This window comes from Olea europaea, unplaced genomic scaffold (assembly GCF_002742605.1).
Source record: "Olea europaea var. sylvestris unplaced genomic scaffold, O_europaea_v1 scaffold1019, whole genome shotgun sequence".
Classification (NCBI taxonomy): domain Eukaryota; kingdom Viridiplantae; phylum Streptophyta; class Magnoliopsida; order Lamiales; family Oleaceae; genus Olea; species Olea europaea.
Genome location: NW_019227515.1, coordinates 206,436 through 226,041, shown reverse-complemented (window position 1 = coordinate 226,041; position 19,606 = coordinate 206,436). Strand labels below are relative to the sequence as shown.

General features: G+C 34.4%; 2 protein-coding genes across 3 annotated transcripts; one reads left to right on the top strand and one right to left on the bottom strand.

Annotated features, from left to right (window-relative positions):
* Nucleotides 1–1,191: 1,191 nt before the first annotated feature.
* Nucleotides 1,192–1,795, top strand: LOC111372637 (polcalcin Ole e 3). The gene has a single exon (XM_022995021.1). It carries the CDS (start codon nt 1,388–1,390, stop codon nt 1,640–1,642), a length of 255 nt encoding a protein of 84 aa, XP_022850789.1. The 5' UTR covers nt 1,192–1,387; the 3' UTR covers nt 1,643–1,795.
* A 218-nt stretch (nt 1,796–2,013) lies between these two features.
* Nucleotides 2,014–4,833, bottom strand: LOC111372636 (probable serine/threonine-protein kinase PBL7). 2 transcript variants are annotated; one of them, XM_022995020.1, is made up of 7 exons: nt 3,857–4,833; nt 3,477–3,734; nt 3,193–3,365; nt 2,981–3,060; nt 2,728–2,875; nt 2,263–2,605; nt 2,014–2,151 (listed from the first exon to the last, which is right to left on the bottom strand). In XM_022995020.1, the coding sequence occupies exons 1-6, from the start codon at nt 4,419–4,421 to the stop codon at nt 2,270–2,272; spliced, it is 1,560 nt and encodes a 519-aa protein (XP_022850788.1). In that variant the 5' UTR covers nt 4,422–4,833; the 3' UTR covers nt 2,014–2,151; nt 2,263–2,269. The 2 variants fall into 2 exon arrangements, with proteins under 2 accessions (XP_022850788.1, XP_022850787.1); XM_022995019.1 differs by having other exon boundaries at nt 2,014–2,605.
* Nucleotides 4,834–19,606: the final 14,773 nt, after the last annotated feature.

The following is a 19,606-nucleotide window of genomic DNA, read 5'->3' as shown; positions in this document are numbered from 1 at the left end:
GGATCAAGAAAAATTGTTATATTATTATTAATAGATTTCATACGAAGAATAAATTATTAATTTATCGATAAATTATGTGAACTCACTTTCAATTTTACGAAATGTGATAGATGGTAGCTTCTCTCGAATTGTCCTAATAAAATGATGGAATAGCCTACCGATGAAAAGAGTTAATGAACATGACCTCCGATGATGATCATGATCAGATGATAGTTGTTTCCTAAAGGAAGTCTTTCAAGTATCGTAAATAATTACTTTTCATGGAATGGAAAATAAATATTTAATATACCAAATGTAGTATATACGTTGTAAAAAAAATTAAGGATGGGGTTTAATCTTTAAATGCATATCTTTAGAGAAACTTGTACTGAAAAATAGAAATTAAGTAAAAAGTCCATTAATTTTGTTAAAAGGGAGGGGGAGCCAATTTCGATTCACATTATAACTAAAGATGTAGAGCTATTGATCGAGTTAATCTTTACAGTCTTTCAAGAGGATTAATATGACTTGCTCCGAGATTCATTGTTGTTTACAGTTTTTGACCAGCAAGTTATAGTCGAATTGCGAAAGGAACGAAAAATATTAATAGAAGGCGGCTCAAGGGTTGAGAGAAGGCCCCAACACAGCCGTCTCTTGCCCAACTACATTGGACCAACACAATTTGATCCTTTTCAAGATCTACATCCACAAAAAAGAAAGACGTACTTTCATAAATTTAAAATTATTTTTTATATGTAGTATTGTACATATACTGTATAATCTAGTCGGCACAAAACCTTGTACTCAAAATGGGTAAGAAAAAGGTATCTAATCCATGTGTACTGAAGTTACAATTTTTAATGCGCCAAAATCGCATTAATGGTACTATACCATGCGGTCCATACCACACCTGATTCCCCAAAGAAAATTGAAACCTATCTATTATTATTTCTTTGTATTGTCGTCCCACATAATGATTATAATCATGACGAAGAACGCATAAGAAGAAAAAAAAAAATAAAAAAAAAAATACTATTTTTTTTAGAAGGGGGGGGGGGGGGGGGGTAATGATGGATGATTATTTGGTACTTTCATATTTACTTTAGAAGATTGTATTATTTTCGGATTGAAATATAGGAATGTAACCAATAAAGAAAGAAAGGATGAGCAACAAACGGGTAAATCTGTTTGAGCTTCACACGTTTACTGGCTATTAAAAAAAAAAAAAAAAAAATTGTACCTAAAAATAGCAAACTCCTCCCGACTCACATGGATTACCGTATCCTTCATCAAAATCTCCTCCTTATTAGCCAATCTACATCCTCCCTCAATCCAACTTTTCTAACCAAAACTTCAAAGAGAAAAGGCAAACAACAATTCACTGGTCATATCTTCAATCCAAACCTAAATGGCCGACGATCCACAGGAAGTAGCCGAGCATGAGCGAATTTTTAAAAGATTTGATGCAAATGGGGATGGAAAAATCTCATCCTCGGAGCTAGGAGAAACTTTGAAGACGCTGGGTTCAGTCACTCCTGAAGAAATTCAGCGCATGATGGCTGAAATTGATACCGATGGTGATGGTTTCATTTCATTTGAGGAATTTACAGTTTTCGCAAGGGCCAATAGGGGATTAGTCAAGGACATTGCCAAGATATTCTAATTTTGTATCCAAAAAATGTCATCTGGATTTCATTTATATTCAATTTCAATTCGAGTAGCCTGTCCATTCTACGTGGCTATATCTGTTGTCGTAGTTAAACTGTATTACAGTTTCACGTCATCTTATTCACAATCTGTTTCATGTGTTTCGCTTCTAATCTTTTTTCATACCAGTACATTTATTTTGTACTTTCATGTATAATTTTCATAAAATGGATCGTAGATACCATATTGAACCATCTCGTTAAAACTTCAAATATTGCTTTGATAGTTGAGGAGTTACTCATGTACAAGGTCGGATGATTTCTTGATTGCAGCAACTTGCACATGGCACCATTAAGACTATTTCAAGAACAAAGAAAAATGCACATGGCCACCATAAAAAATGGTATATACCTCCCAGCTCAGAATTGTCAAACTAATTTCTCAAATTATTGTATCTGCCACTTCGGTTAAAGAAATCATGCCATCCCAGTCTCCCTCGGGGAGCACAACCAAGAAGATGCAGATCTATACAAACAAAACAGTCATGAGGCTACTAATTCTATATACAAGTTCTAACTGGTTGGTTCTAAGCCTAAAACTCCCTACTTTCAATATCCAAAGAAGTTGAAAACATACAAGTGTTTCACCGGCAGTGAATGTGATCGTCATCCTCAAATTCGACTCCTAGCATGGCCAATGCGAAGTGACTCTTCATTTCACTTCTCGAACGATGTAACTGAGGGCAAGAATCAATACTGTTACCGGGCAAAATAGCCTTGTTTCGGCTTAAGCAACTGGGATCTTTTCCTCTCAGTATTGCAATGATCTCGTCCATGTTAGGCCTACGTGATTCTTCACTGTTAACGCAAGCGCTTGCTGCTTGAACCATACGAGCAATCTGATTCGAGTTCTTTTCGGTGAATTTGAGCTGTGGATCAAGCAATTTTTCAACAGCTCCTTGCTGGAGTAATGGTTTTGCCTAAAATGATGAAGGCAGAATATTCACCTTTAAGATACAATTATTATATAACGAACACCATGAATTTAGGCAACATAGCAGAGCTGGAGGCAAATTAGGCAGAAGTAAAAGAAATGGCGTACCCACAAAACTAAATTTTCTTCTCCTGGTCCTCTTTTCGACTCAATTGGCTTCCGGCCAGTTATTAGTTCCAAGAGGACAACGCCTAATGCATAAACATCGGTTTTATCGGACACTTTTCCGTGCTGGAAATATTCAGGAGCCAGGTACCTGTCCCAGAGATTTATCAAGAACAAAAATTAGTTTATATTCAGTAAGAAACATCAAAACCATTATTTATGCTTCTTCCACGAAGGTTCTTGATTGAGCACATACCCAAATGTGCCTTTGACAGTCTTGCAAAGGAATGGCACTGAAGGTGCTAGAGTCCATGTCGCCAATCCAAAGTCACATAACTGCATATATTATTACAATAATTAAAAAACTACACAATATTGGACATAATGAACCTAATTTCCACCTAATATGATCAATAAATCACTTTTTAACCTTAAAATATTGTTCAAGAAAATGAAGTTTTTACTAACCTTGGGTGACTTCTTGGAAGAAATAAGGATGTTGGAGGGCTTAATGTCCCTGTGAACAATGCATCTTTCAGTTCCGTTGTGTAAATACCCAACTGCCTCTGCAATCCCCACGGCGACCTTATACCTAGCGGACCATGGAAGTGCAGGACGACCCTTCACACCCGTCTTCTTCTCTGCACACAATAAATGCACCTCAAATCACTCAAAATGTTCATTTTTTCATTACAAATAAAGCTGCATTCTTATATTAAAAAGAAAAAAGATCTAGAAAAATGGAATGATACCGTGCAAATATCGCTCTAAGCTTCCACCGGAAACATACTTGTAGACTAAAAATAAGCCTTCCTCAGCATCAATACAAAATCCCACAAGAGGAACAATGTATTGGTTATGTAAACTACTAGCAATCATCAATTCCCTACAAAATGCCTTTGAACACTCCTTGTCTTCCTTGTCCAATCGCTTAATTGCCACTGCAGTTCTCAGAAATCCCACTCTTCCTCTAAAGACACAACTCAAAGCCCCTCTCCCCAAGACTCTACCTATTCATTTCAACAAAATAAGTTATAATCCTGCAAAAAATTAAAAGGAAAAAAAAAGAAAAAGAAAACGAAGATCATTGGACAAAAGAGCCGAAAATTTTGAAGGAAACTTGATTAAGTACCTTTTGAAAAACATCTAGTGGCAGAGAGAATTTCTGAATAGCTGAATCTAATCAAGGAGTGAACCACTGGAGAGATACTCCTTTCCAAGGACTCAATTCTTCTCCATTTCAACTCTCTGGACTTGGAATCAGACAGCAATCCATTATCCAAATTCACCATTAAAACAGTGGTGGAAGAACAGCTGTTGTTTACGTTCATCGATTCAAGTTCCACCTGAGAGCAGAAACTGAACCTAAAAGACGAGTGCACTGAGTGAGGTTCCTCTGCACCGCATCCACCAGACTCCGCCAGCAACCAAGCCTTGTTGTGCTCTAAAATGTTTCCACCACAATTTCCCTCAACCATCTGTTCCTCGCCGGAGTTCCGGCGCCGTCGAGGTGAAACCAGACAAGCTAAACCAAAATCCCAGATCATTTTGTACAGAAAAGACTTGAATTTTACCTCGGCATCATCAGTTTCATCATAATCACGATCCTCAGTAGTGCCCAAAATTTCAGCTTTTGAGGGAAATGAGGTATTCAGAGGCTCTATGGAATTGCTGAAACCAATTCTTGCAAAACCCATTTTGATTATAACAATGGATCTCGAAACGTGAACGCACAGAAACCCAGAAACCAAAAAGCAATAAAGATAAAAGAAAAAGAGAAAAAGTTCTGACGCAACTTTGCTTCAAAGGAGAGGAGAGAAATTACTCCTCAAGAGAGAAAAAGAACAAGTCTTGGTCTCTTTCCCAATGGGTGTAAATTATATGAATAAATAAACAGATACATAAATAAAATGGTATGGGATTTTGTAATGTGGGGAGGAATATAGTAATGGGAGAAGGTGAGAGATAGTCCCAAGAACGAAAAGAAGACCAACCCAGAATAATGTATGGTGATATATAGTCTAATGTAGTTAGTAGGCATAAAACTAAAACCAAGAAATGTGTGTGCGCGTGTGTGTGTTTGTGTGTGAGTGAGAGAGAGAGAGATTCTTGATGTTTACGATGAAGAAGACAGGAAGAGCCCACAAAGTAAAGTTTCATGCATATGAATTTAGGTGCAAATAATGTAATAGGGTGGAGTCCGGAGTAGGCAGGACAGAAGGGGGGAAAGGAAAATGCTCGTGAGTTTTAAGGATCGATTACAATTAATTAAGTTTGGATAATTTGAATTTGATTGAATAATAGTTTAGGGGAAAGGGGAAGTTTTGTTGTCAATGAGGATTTGATTTTTAAGTGAGGAATATTTAATACACTAAAAGGACACAATACATATAGTTTGGTGACCATCCAATTCCCTAACTTGTCATCTACTAAATTACAAATAATCATACTTTGATAGTCGTGATAGGATCTCCTTGCCTGCTCTTAACCCGGCCGTGTCATTGGCTGATTTGTCCTTGTAGTTGAATTGCGTCAAGTTTTCTAAGCACTCTGAACACATTTTCCACAAAGATAAAGAAGTTATGCATGAGTTGTCCAAAACTCGACCATGCCAACTGAGTTTAGTCATCTAATCACGATGAGTTCCCTCGCTGATTAAGTTTTTGCATTAAGATGGTTTTTGAATTAAACATTTAATTGGTTAACTGTTTATGCATTCTTGTGGGTAATCAAGATTTTTATGGATTTGATTGAGATGTATTACTAGTGCATTTAATACCTTTCCACACTACCCAACAATCCTTCGGTTGAAGGCTGTCATTATTCACTTGAATAGTAGTCTCTTTAGTAGGAACTCTTGACAATCACTTCAATTCAAAGGTTGCAAACAGCCTCAATTCTGGTTTGGTCGTATTTTACTGGTCTTTTTGTTGGGACTCTTTGAAATTGAAAGCTGTAATAGCCGTTGTGAATTGTACGAATTAGGCCGTGCGAGCATTTCAAGCGTGGAACTGGTTTGGTAGGAGGATTTAGGGGGTGAGGTTAATTATTTACGTGAACATTGTTGTAACTTAAGAATAAAAGTTTTAACCTTCCAAACTAAAACCTCTTAATTTTCAATTAAAACATCATGATACATATTATAACTTGTGTTTCAATGGTATGATTGTGTTTTTGTAACACCTCCAAATCTAAATACATTTTGAAATATTATTGTTAGGCAATTTGTTCACGGTTCGTCCCATTTCCTTGGAAGGCTATGGTATTAATTTGAAGCCCATTATTTTTTAGTTTAGCCTTGTTTGGTCCACTAAATAAACCTAACCTAACTTACCTTGTTTGGTCACTTGCTTGGCTTATATTCTTGGCCTTTCTCTCGACCTCCATATGAAGAATGTCCAATCTCTCTCTGTGACTCACTCTCTCGGCTTCTCCTCTTTCATATGACGTTTGTGGTTTTCTTGTGGGCATATTATTGTTCTTCATCTTGTCCAACTCTTTGTGAGTGTATTGCAGCAACCGGAGGTGGGATTTGGTGGTGGTGTATTATCACTTGCTTGGCTTATATTCTTGGCCTTTCTCTCGACCTCCATATGAAGAATGTCCAATCTCTCTCTGTGACTCACTCTCTCGACTTCTCCTCTTTCATATGACGTTTGTGGTTTTCTTGTGGGCATATTATTGTTCTTCATCTTGTCCAACTCTTTGTGAGTGTATTGCAGCAACCGGAGGTGGGATTTGGTGGTGGTGTATTGGAGTTGTCTCAACCCGTTGGTGGTGTCGACTTATATGGTGAAACTGAGCCGGGTTTACTTTGGTATTTGCTGGAACTTGGCCATAAAATTATCATTTCATTTTCTCTTAAAATCATAAATACGAAAGCGATTAAATTTTTCTTAATACAATGAACATCATTGACTTCATTTTATGAACATAACTTGTAGAAAACTTTTACACTTAAATAAATAAATAAAATTTAAAAAAAAACAATAAGATTAAATGTTAACTTTACTTTCTAAAAGAAGTCGATGTTTAAATGTATTAGTAATGAGTCCATCGCATCATAAGTGGTCGTCTGGAATCATCTTGTTTTCATCATTTGAAAATGGGGGCGAGTAACGTGGGATAAACTAACACCAGTAAACAAACATCAAACATATGATGCGTACTTATGATATGCATATGAATTACATTAAAACAAAAGGCATTTTTCGATATGTACCCATTGCTTTTATTTTTTTGAAAACTTAACATTGACGTCATGAGCTTACTTGGTGTATCACCTAGCCAATCAGAATGCAGGGGGTAATTATTATTTGGAACCTGGTCAAGTCCTATCGGTGTACCGCAAAGCGATTAACATTAACATTGTCATTGAACATTAGTCGGGTACACCGGCTCCCCTCGCCCCATTTTCCATTCACATGACATAGACTTACATATCGTAATAAAAATATTAGGGACACATATCTTTTAAAAACATTCACTGACCCATGATATTTGAAAATTTTTTATTTCTTGAAATTTCATGTATGTTTATGGATGCATTGACATACATGAATATGTCATGAAAAGCATTAATAACATAAAACGTAATAATCAAATATTAAGATCACGTAATAACAGATTTTGGTGACATATATATACGTTTAATAATGTAACGTGCGCATGAAGATCATGAGAAGTTTATTTAGCCGAAATCCTTAACAATTTACTTTTAGCATATAAGACATGGATGTTTGTAGCGGTCTACAAAATGAACATGTCGAAGAGTCCTAAATCATCACCATTTAATAAGAAATTTCTGACATACTTAATTTTTAGAACAATATAGACATATCCATAAATATCAATACCCTTTTTTTTGCATATTTATTTATAACTCGTAGATGTACAATTACGTATTTAACAATATATTACATAGAAGGTTTTAAACGGGAGCATGCAATAAACATTGTGGCGTGCAAGTTGCGAAAATAAGATTATGTGCTAAGGTTCGTTTACTTCATCATTTCACACTAACCATATAATAAATTATGAACATACACTATCAATTATTCTAGAAGAGTATGTAAGCACATATAAACTAGAAAGTCTCCATGTTCTAACTATTATTAATAGATAATTTTTATAAATCTCAGCTTATAAAATCATATCATTTGAATCTCAACAATTTTCGGCAAAGTGTGTACATAGTCACGTGGTTTCATTTTTATATTTCTTTTTCTTTATATGTTATATTTAGATATTGGACATCAAGTTAAGAAAATAAGTATTTCATATCAAGAATGATAAAAAAAAGGCCTCTTTGAACCCAATAGATCTCTAAAAGGCCAATATGCAATATAAAAATTATATTTTATAGACAATTAATTATAAGCATTTATAAGCATTTATATTTATCATTAAGGAAATCAAAAGTTAGAATAAAACAAATATAGAATGCTAACCTCAAAATTAATGAAAAGCATGAAGAATTATGAAGTTTCAAGTATCGATAACTCTCTGCCGTCTCCTTTTGGTGTGGTGTAGGATAGAAGTATAGGAAAAATAATTTAGCTATAGAAAGGTCAAAACAATAAATAATGATTGGGAGGGATTGAATTGAATTTAATCCTAGGAATGCCAATTTGTAATTCATTATGCAGTGTGGATTTTAAATTAGTAAAATCTTGACTTCCATTCTTAGATAAATAAAATATGGTAAATTTACAAATAAAAACTCTTTCAAATTAGCTCCATTGCCGAGATAATGCCCCGATTATTGACTTTCTATTAATTAAATTAAATAATATTAAATTTACTTAATATAAAAAGTCTTGAATGTTACCATTCATAGGTAGATTAATTATCGTAATAATAGTAAGCTATAAAATCATACACATATATTAAATAACATGTTTTACTCTTAGTTTCAATTAAAATTAATCCCAATAACAATAAAATTATTTATCTAGTACCCATTAAATAAACATTAAGAAAGCACAAACATCTATCACGTAAATCATATGTGCGTTACAAATACATAATCTATTCGGACATGGTAATTATGAGAATGAATTGCGTGGTGCTACAGTTTCGTTCACATCGTCCTTATGGGGGAGGATCAAACAGTGGCTTAACATTAGAAGATCTATGACAACACTTGCTAGTGCGTTAAAGTAAATAAAAAAGGAGGCTCGTGGGACATAGTGACAAAGCAAAGCCAAGATGATTGCACTTGCAAGCACCATTTACTACATTTGGTTGGCTCTGAATAGAAAGATTTTTGAAGATCTTAATCCACACTTGGATAGTATTGTGAGACGAATTAAGACACACGTATACAAAATAATGTTTTCTTTGTATCCATATGTTTTGATTCATTTTGAGTCCTTAGTGTTGGGTTATTGATTCTTTGTTAGTACATCCTTTATTTCTATTTACCCGGGTATGCCTAGAGTAATTATATGAATCATTTGCTTTGTTTTACCCGGGTATGCTCGGTGTATTTGTATATGAATTTTAATCAATAGAATTTTACATTTACCGATAAAAAAAAAAAGGAAAATACTCTCAATATTTCATATTATATTTCTATAGTTTTGAAAATTCAATAAAGGTTCGTTCACTTATTTCCCTATTGTCGTGTCCATGGAAGGAGAACTGGCAGTAAGCCACATTGATTTTATTTTGGAGCTGTATAGTGCTGAAAGTAACCACACGAAGGGAAGGCAATACGACTTTAGGATAACGTCCTTGACATGATTCCCCAAGGCTTACATTTTAACTCTCTTCTTATTGTTGAATTATAATGTTTATATTATTATTATGTTTATGCAATTATTGAATTATATTATTTATATTTATTAGTTGATATGTTTATCTACAAACAAATCACCAATTTCTCAACAATCTAAAGTCTTGTTGTTTGATTTGTGTGTATGATAATATTGCTTAGTATACTAACAAATTTAGATATGTAATGTGAATTGGAATGGTTTATTTTCAAGAATTTTGATGATAGAGATGCAAAAAGCTTTTGTAATCAAATAAGTACTTGAAGTAAATCCTCTAACATGAAAACACTGTGAAAAGTAGTAAAATATACTTTCTATTCTCGTCTCCCATATTTTCTTATAGTTGCAATGATTTATTGGCATAATATGTTAATAATTAACTTTAGCAAAAAATATATGTTATCAATACCAATGATGCACTCAACCCTTCAATGTGACATGGTTGTATCTGTTTTTTTATATTTCAAAATCTACATTTTGAAATTTCAAAAATTCCTTAACGATTTGGTTACTTTAAATTCTGAATTTGAATGCCTAATGTAACCTAAATACTAAATAATTATTATAGATGAATTAAATTTTTATTTTTATTTTTTGTTATTATGTTCCAAATGATATTACACGATATTGGAAAATCTTCCATTATTTTTTCTCTACCTTTTGTTTCAGACATAGTTTACAAGTTGTTTAATTCCACAAGAAATCTATGAATTCATACTTTTGTCGAGTATTAATTTTGTGGGGGACCTTGAATTCACAACAAGGTTGCAAAGCTCAATACTCAGGTGCTACATGAATTCCTTCAACACGGTAAGTACCTACTAGTCTATACCATTGAGATTTGTTTCTACTCTCACTAATTGTTAATTACATAATCCCATATGATTGATTATAATTTTTCATTGTTTCTATCTTTGTTGGAGTATTTCACATTCTATATTATTTTTAAATTATTCTACAGCTTTATTAACCATATGTTGTAGTATTTGAAATTCTGTAGTTATTGCATTTTTTAACTAGCAATATTGCATTTTTAAATTATCCCTTGGATTTTCATTTTGTGAAAAAAATATGTTATTAATTTGTGCATAATTTATGCCTTATGAATGCTTCATGTCATATCGTATAGATTTATTTATTTTTAATTATCATTCTTGGAATTTTTTTCAAAAGATATTCGGGTGGTGAGAAATTAAGACTCTTTTAAACACCATATTTGTATACAATGTATGGTACTCATAATGAAGTCTGACACTTCATATGATGTCATTTTTGGCCATATGGATATTTCTGAGAGGCAAATTTAATCTATGGTTATAGTATATATTAGTATGTGTTGGTTTCAAATACGTAATAAAAGATAAATAAATAAATATGTCCATTCAAAGTTCACAAATTTTGAGAGAAAAAATGGTATCCACAAAGTGAAACCTGTTTTGGAAATTCGATGAATGTGTGGAGTAGAGACGAGGTTTGAAATTATAGTGGTGAGATGTCAAACAAACTAGAATCTTTCCTGAAATTTGGTTTGAATGTAGGGGATGATAAATAACATTGGATGGAACAAGAATTTAATCTGGTAATTTAATATTTTACAAGAGGTTTAATTTCATTATTAATGTGCATAATTAGCCGCTATGTAACTCCTGTGATTGATGGTAATTTTATTCTATTGAAATTTGTAACTATTAGTATTATTGTAATGAGAATTATATTTTGGTTACCTGATTAAAAGAAACATTAATGAGAAGATGAAAAATGATGTCATACTATTTATTTACACGGCAAAATATATGAGGAGTAGTCCTTGCTTGAAAATATAATATTGAATAAACAAATATTGTGTGTAATATTTATTATCGATATCTTGTAGCAAAATCGGGCAGTAAAGATGTAACACCCCGAATTTTAATTATATTTTCATATGAACTAAATCTAATGTTGGTCATTTAGTAGATGAAATCGTTCGTGCCAACCTTGTTATCACACTAAAGTCCACAAGTTGAAACTATAAATGCGACCCACTTATTTGTATAAATAATTAATTTTGCTTACGTGTACTTTTTAGAATTTATCGTAAATTATTTGTTGAATAATTAAGTATTTTAGTAATTGATAAAAATATATCTATATTATACTCATTTTGTAGCTCATGTTAAATAATATAAATTGTGCTCAAGAAAAAGTAATTTTGAGCTAGTGATGCTGAAGTTATCCTAATAGAAAGAAAAAGCATTATCCACAAATGTTTTATTAATATATAATAATAATAATAATAATAATAATAATAATAATAAAGAGAGAGAGAAAATGGAGCTTTCAATAGTACGGTAATGGGGCCTTGTTTGAATCCCATTCCTTTGAAAAAATTTATTTTTCAACAGTATTTTGACATTATTTTAATCATGCATTATTCAATAAAATAATATTACACGTAAATCCAAAATTTTTCCTTATTTTTTAACCTCACATTTCTCATCAATACACTATTCAAAAATTCATTCTTCCCCAAAAAATGGAACTTAAACAAGGTAAATTAACTTAAAACCTAAATAATAACCTTTCTTTAAATTGGTTTAAATTTTATTAAAATCATTAATCAATGATGATTAATTCCATTAACCCTCATTAACATGAAAAAATGCCTTTTAAGTTATGTAACTTACATGAATGGTAGTGGAAAATATATACGCGTATATTTAAGAAAGAATGATTTTTCTTCTACCACAAGATTAACACTTTTGGGATTGAACAAAGTATCAAAAAATTAAGTATTGGTAATATGAAATACATACAACCATTTTTGTTAGACTTTGAAAGATTAGCAAGCGCAGCAGGATTAGGATTAGATTACCTTATTTTTTAATTTTTTTTACTAGCTATATTTTCAGATATCTCAATAGCTATTGAAGTAAGAATACATCGTGCAAAGTGGTAAATTCTTATTTCTTGATATTTATATAAATTTTGGCATGAAATATTGCAAGGCCTTCGATTCGAATTCTATGTTAAATCCTTCTGGATAGACCGTTAAGTCAAGTATGTTAAATCGTATGGAATGAACCTTTGGGTCAGTTTATTAAATCCTAGGGAATGTGGGGAATTGTTAAGAATTTTCTTGAGCTCTAAATCTAAGAAATGTCGATATGTTATGTTAGTTTTATATTTATATCATGTTAATAAGAATGTGCACGTATTCTTGCTGAGTGTTTTTCAAAATACTCACGTTTACAATAACTTTTCAGATGAGAACGGGTCGTGTGGACGCGTGGAAGATTGATCTAGTAATGTTTATGGGGTCGCAAAGTAAAATTTCCAGCAAATATAGTTGACAACTTTTATTTGAATAATATTTTTATGTTAATGCACGTTATTCAATATTTTTAGAGATCCAAATCCAGTATTCGACATCTTACGTTAAATCTTAAATTAATAGTTTGGAATGGTGTATTTCAAGATTTATATTTAATATGAAAATTTTCCTTTAATTGTTATTTTATCGTTATCGAATTATTGATCACATTTTCAAATTTCAACACTTAATAAAAATGATATTTTCGCTTAAATTAGATGAAGAAAATTTTGATAATATCTCAAGCCTATATTTATAAAAGAATAAACTAATGAAGATGAAAAAGATTTCGAGGTGTTACAGAAGATAAATTTTTCAGTGTATCACAGAGAACACTTGAAAGTGGATATTAAACATTTTCTTTACATTTATTTCATATCCACAACTTTACGTGTATATGAGTTGAAAGAGTTCGGCAAGAGCTATGGTAATGATGCCTCAAGCTTCTAATAATTAATTGGGGAATGGTTTAAGGAGGTGGTGAGAAATATCTATAATTTCTTATAACTACAGCTGAAATTTCTGAAAGAAAAAGAGATAGAAATGATAGAAGTGAAAATTGTTCTAATTTTGTGTATTGCCTATTGAGTACAAAATATGGCACATGTTGTATCAAATGTTATCGTTCTATTGATAATTTCAAAATGAAAAGTTCTATATGTTGAATATGTACTTTATCCATATTGATTATTCATAATTATCATGAAATTGATGTTTTGAGCAAAATGTTTAGACTAAGGCCTCGCTTGGTACCCATTTTTTTTTCAAAATGCATTTTTTCGTCTCTTTTTTTCAATCACACAGTTTTTATTAAAATAATATTACACGAAAATTAAAAAAAAATTCTTTGTTTTTCAACCACACATTTTCAATCAATTTACTATTCTAAAATGCATTTTACATAAAAATAAATCTCAAACATTCTCTAAATCTAAAGATTGCAGGTGAAATATAGGAGTTGAATGGTGGCACATTCTCAAATGTAATATTAAAAATCAACATTAAGAATTTCGAGTGTTCATCTTATAAAACTTAGATGTGTTGATGCGAACCCCGTAGCAACTTAGAGTACAAAACCCACAACTATATTGAAGCAGAACTCAAGAACGCCAATTGATAATCAGTTTGGATTTGAACCCAACAAGATGAAATAAAGAACCCAAAGATAACGGTGATGCAATGGACCTCTTGCTTACAAATTGAAGAACCCACGATCTGGTGTTAAACACTATAAGGAATTATCCTCGATAAGTTATAAATTATTGTTCAAAGAAGAACAAATTGGAAGAATGCAAAGCCTCGCTTTAATTCAATAATAATTGCCAAAAGTCCTTTAAAATGTAATGGAGAAAGTATTTATACTAAAGCTAAAATCCTAGCTAAAATCGTGCAAAATCGTCAAAATATGAAAAGAAGTTTAATTGATATCAAATTCTAACAAAATAAGAAAATTTGCGAAAAAAAGAAAATTCTGCTGGACTTTTGTACCATGCGGTCGCATGGAAGGAACTTTTGGCCCTCGATAAAACCATGCATAGGTCTGTGCGGCCGTACCACTTTAAAACCATGCGGTCGCATGGTTGTTGCTTTGTCCTCCGTCCTCGTCCGCTTGTATTGAGTTGATCCACTTTGATTCGACTTTCGACCCAAACATGAAACTTGTCCCATTTTGAATCTCGAACATCGTCCCATCAATGGTTTCTTGAATGAGCAATCCCATCGCTTGTTTCACTTGCTTTGCTCTCAATCGCGTCATGGGTTCGCCTTCAATAATCAACGGGTCTCGACTCGAACTCGCCATCTTCAAGCTTGATTCTTGGATCACATCATCCCCTCCCTCTTCAAAAGGATTCATCTTCAAATCTGCATCTGCATCGAAAAAGGAAAGATCAGCAACATTAAATGTAGCCGATACATTATACTCACCTGGCAAGTCCACTTTGTAGACATTATCGTTGATCTTCTCAGTGACTTGGAAATGACCATTTTCCCGCGGTTGCAATTTGGACTTTCACTGCTTCAAAAAAAGTTCCTTCCTGAAATGTACCCACAACCAATCTCCGGGTTCAAATGTCACACGCTTCAGCCCTTTGTTTGCCTTTGATGCGATGAGCTTACTCTTTTCTTCAAATTGTGTATGTACCTTCTCATGAAGTGCCTTTACCATCTCAGCTTTCTTCTTACCATCCATGCTACCTCGTTCATTCATAGGCAAATGAAATAACTCTAATGGAGTTAGTGGATTAAATCCATACACAATTTCAAAAGGTGAATAAGAAGTAGTCGAATGAACAGCACGATTATAAGCAAACTCAATAAATGGCAAGTAATCTTCCCAATTTCTTCAGTTCTTATTAATAACTGTTCGAAGCAATTGAGTCATGGTCTTATTTACTACTTCAGTTTGATCATCCGTTTGTGGGTGAAAAGTTGCAGAAAACAACAATTTATTTCCTAACTTATTCCACAAAACACGCCAGAATGACTCAAAAATTTAACATCTCAATCCGACACAATACTCTTAGGGACTCCATGCAAACGTACTATCTCCCTAAAGAATAAATCAGCAATGTAGTAGCATCATCGGTTTTGTGACATGGTATAAAGTGTGCCATTTTACTAAACCTATCAACCACTACAAAGATATAATCTCGACCTTTCTTTGTCCTAGGTAACCCCAACACGGAATCATAGAAATATTCACCCAAGGTTCACTAGGTACAGGTAAAGGTGTATACAAGCCATAGGGTAAAACTTTTGATTTAGCCTGTTTACAAGTTATGCACTTCTCACAAATCTGTTCTACGTCATTACGCATTTTAGGCCAATAAAATTATTCCCCTAACATGTCTAAAGTCTTTTGAATCCCAAAATGATCCATTAGACCCCCACTGTGTGCTTCTCTTACCAATAATTCACGCATTGAACAATTTGGAATGCACAACTTATTCTTCCTAAACAAATATCCTTCATGTCTATAAAATTTATCAACAGCCATTTTAGCACATGAATTATAAATATTTGAGAAATCAATGTCATTTTCATACATGCTCTTACTATGCTCAAAACCAAATAATTTCGCACTTAAAGAGTTAAGAAGCACGTACCTTTGCTACAACGTATCTGCAACTACGTTTTCATTACCTTGCTTATACCTGATGACGTATGGAATCATCTTTATGAACTCCATCCACCTCGCATGTCGCTTGTTCAATTTACCTTGACCCCACAAGTGCTTTAGGGATTCATGATCGGTGTGTATCACGAACTCCTTAGGCCACAAGTAATGCTGTCAAGTCTCCAATGCTCGAACAAAGGAATACAGCTCCTTGTCATACGTTGGGTAGTTTAGTGCAGCTCTACTCAACTTCTCGCTAAAGTAAGTAATAGGTCTTCTTTCCAACATCAACACTGCTCCAATACATATCCCTGATACATCACACTCAATCTCGAACGTTTTATCAAAGTTAGGTAATGCTAAAATAGGTGCTTTACACAATTTATCATTAATGGTGTTAAATGCATGTTCTTGTGCATCACCCCAGTGAAAACCTACGCTTTTCTTAACGATTTCAGTTAATGGTGTAGTGATTGTACTAAAGTCTCTCACGAACCGCCTATAAAGACTAGCCAGACCATGGAAGCTCCTAACCTCAGTTATACTTTTAGGTGTTGGCCATTCTTTATTGGCTTTAATTTTTTTCTCATCCACTTCTACCCCATTAGCACTAACAACAAATCCTAGAAAACAACTATATCCATGCAAAACGTACACTTTTTAAAATTAGCATACAATTGTTCCTTTCTCAACACAACAAGCACACACTTTAAATGTTCTAAATGCTCACCTAGGTCTTTGCTATAGATTAAAATGTCATCAAAGTAAATTACAACAAACTTTTCTATGAAAGCACGTAAAACATGATTCATTAAACGCATAAATGTGCTCGGTGCATTTATGAGACCAAACGGCATAACCAACCACTCATATAACCCATATTTAGTTTTAAATGCCGTTTTTCATTCATCACCCTCCCGCATGCGAATTTGATGGTACCCGCTCTTAAGATCAATTTTACTAAAAACTCAAATACCATGCAATTCATCAAGCATATCATCTAGCCTAGCAATAGGGTGACGATACTTTACCATAATGTTGTTGATAGCTCTGCAGTCCACACACATTCGCCAAGTCCCATCCTTTTTTGGCACCAATAGAACAGGCACGGCACACGGGCTCATGTTCTCCCTCACGTATCCTTTGCTCATCAACTCCTCCACTTGTCTCTGAAGCTCTTTCATCTCCTCGGGATAGTTTCGGTAAGCTGGTCGGTTTGGAATGACTGCCCCGAGTATGAAGTCGATTTTGGTGCTCGATCCCTCGAACTAGTGTTAATCCACTTGGCATCTCCTTCAGAAACACATCTTCGAAATCCTGTAACAAAGATTTAACCATGCTAGGGAGGGAGGTGTTAGACTCTTCAAGGAAGAGGAGAGACTCCTTGTAAACTAACAACAACACTTGTCTTTTATCACTCAAAGCCTTTTTTAATTCACTCCTCCTCGCAAAGAAGTTCACTTTTGGCTTTTCTCTCCGTTCAGCTGACTTTTTTTCTCTCCGTTCAACTGACCCTTTTTCTCTCCGCTCAACTGACCCTTTTTCTCTCCTCACATGTGGTCTTTCTCTCTTTTTCCCTTTCTCGGCCACATCGTTATTTTCTCTCTTATTCACAAGCTCACTATCTTCTTTCCTTTTTGTAGATTCTCTCCCTCGCCTTTCTTCCTCATTTCTCAATTTTATTTGGTCTTCATACACCTGAGTCAGTGTTAATAGCGCAATAGTAATGGACCTCCCATCCTTGACAAAGATATATCGATTCCTATACCCATCATGTGTAACCTTCCTATCAAATTGCCAGGGCCTCTCCAATAGAATATGACCCGCTTGCATAGACACCACATCACATACAACCTTGTCACTGTATTTCCCAATTGAGAAATTAATTAACACCCGTTTATTTACCCTAACTTCCCCACTCTCATTCAACCACTGCAATTTATAAGGCCTAAGGTGTTTCAATAATGTTAAACCCAATTTCTCAACTAAAGTTATGCTAGCCACATTTGTGCAACTCCCACCATCAATAATCAAGTTACATACCTGATTGTGGATGTGGCACCGAGTGTGGAATATGTTCTCCCGCTGCTGCTCCAAGTCATCTATCTTGATTTAAGTGTTAAGTGCTCGCCTCGAGACCAGCAGCTCCCCAACGACAAATTTCATCTCATCTTCATCACCAACATCCTCCAACGTCAACATGTCATCATACTCTTCTTCCCTCTCACTTACCACCTCTCCATTGTCCTGCAAAACCATAATTCGTTTGTTAGGACACTGAGATGCAATGTGTCCCGTCCCCAAACACCTGAAACACTTGATGTCTTGGCTTCGATTTTGGCGCTATCCTACTAGCACTTTTTTCTTTCCCCTTCTGCTACTCACTTCTTCCTTTGGTTACCACTTCACTCCCCTTATTATTACCATCTCACTTCGACTTCCAATTTGGGTTAGAAGACAAAGTATTCACTGGCTGCCTCGCAGTCCCCTTCCTCTTTAATTGTTTCTCTACCTTCATGGCTACATGCAACATTTCCTCCAGCTCTATGTAATGCTGCAATTCTACTATATTAGCAATTTCCCAATTTAGACCGTTTAAGAACCGTGCCATGGTAGCTTCCCGATCTTCCACTACATTTGCCCAATCATGAGTATTTCCATTTCCTTATGATAGTCCTCTACGCTCCTCGACCCTTGATATAGGCTCTGCAACTTCTGATGGATCTTCCTATAGTAGTGGTTAGGAACGAACCGCTTTCTCATCAACACCTTCAAATCCTCCCAGGTACTAATTGGTCTTCCCCCACACCGTTGCTGTGTAGTAACCACTTGATCCTACCAGGTTATTACGTAATCAATGAACTCTAAAACCGCTAACTTCACCTTCTTCTCTTCCGAATAATTATAGCACTCAAAAATTAATTTCACCTTCCTTTCCCACTCCAAATACGCCTCTGGGTCACTCCTCTCTTTAAATTGAGGAATGGAGATTTTGATATTGCCTATATTCCCATCCGCTTCATCTCCGTGATTATTCCTACCCCGTCGTTTAGGCCTACCACCTCTATTCCTCATTCATCCCATTCCCACTTCTTCATACTCCCCATCATCCCATTCACTGCCCAAATCAAATGCTTCTTGTTCCATCCTATGCTCCCGCCTCCCCGGCCTCCTGACATTAGATATCTCCGCCCGCGGCTCCCTACTGAGATTAGCCACTGATATATCCATCCTTGTCATCCAGGCTTCCTGCTTAGCCCTCTAAGCATCCTGTTGATCCAGCCTATCTCTAACAACCCAAAAGCAAGTTCAAACTGATGTATCAAATCCTCTGATGCATTGTTGTAATAGCCGTGTCGGCTTGAGTTGGAACCTTCTTATTCAGACATTCTCTCAATTTCGGTCTCACCAAATTCACTCGAAATCACACAATTGGCTTTTACCCTCTAATGAGCTCACCACTATACCTTTTACCACTCAATACTTTCACCAAGAGCTTCCAAGAACAATAACGAACTCACCAGATTAAAACTTGCAAATTCAACCCGAAACGTAAGTCAAGAGAATAATTTTCAAGGGATTTGGAAACAAATAGAATGAAATTTGAATAATATATATATATATCAATGGATC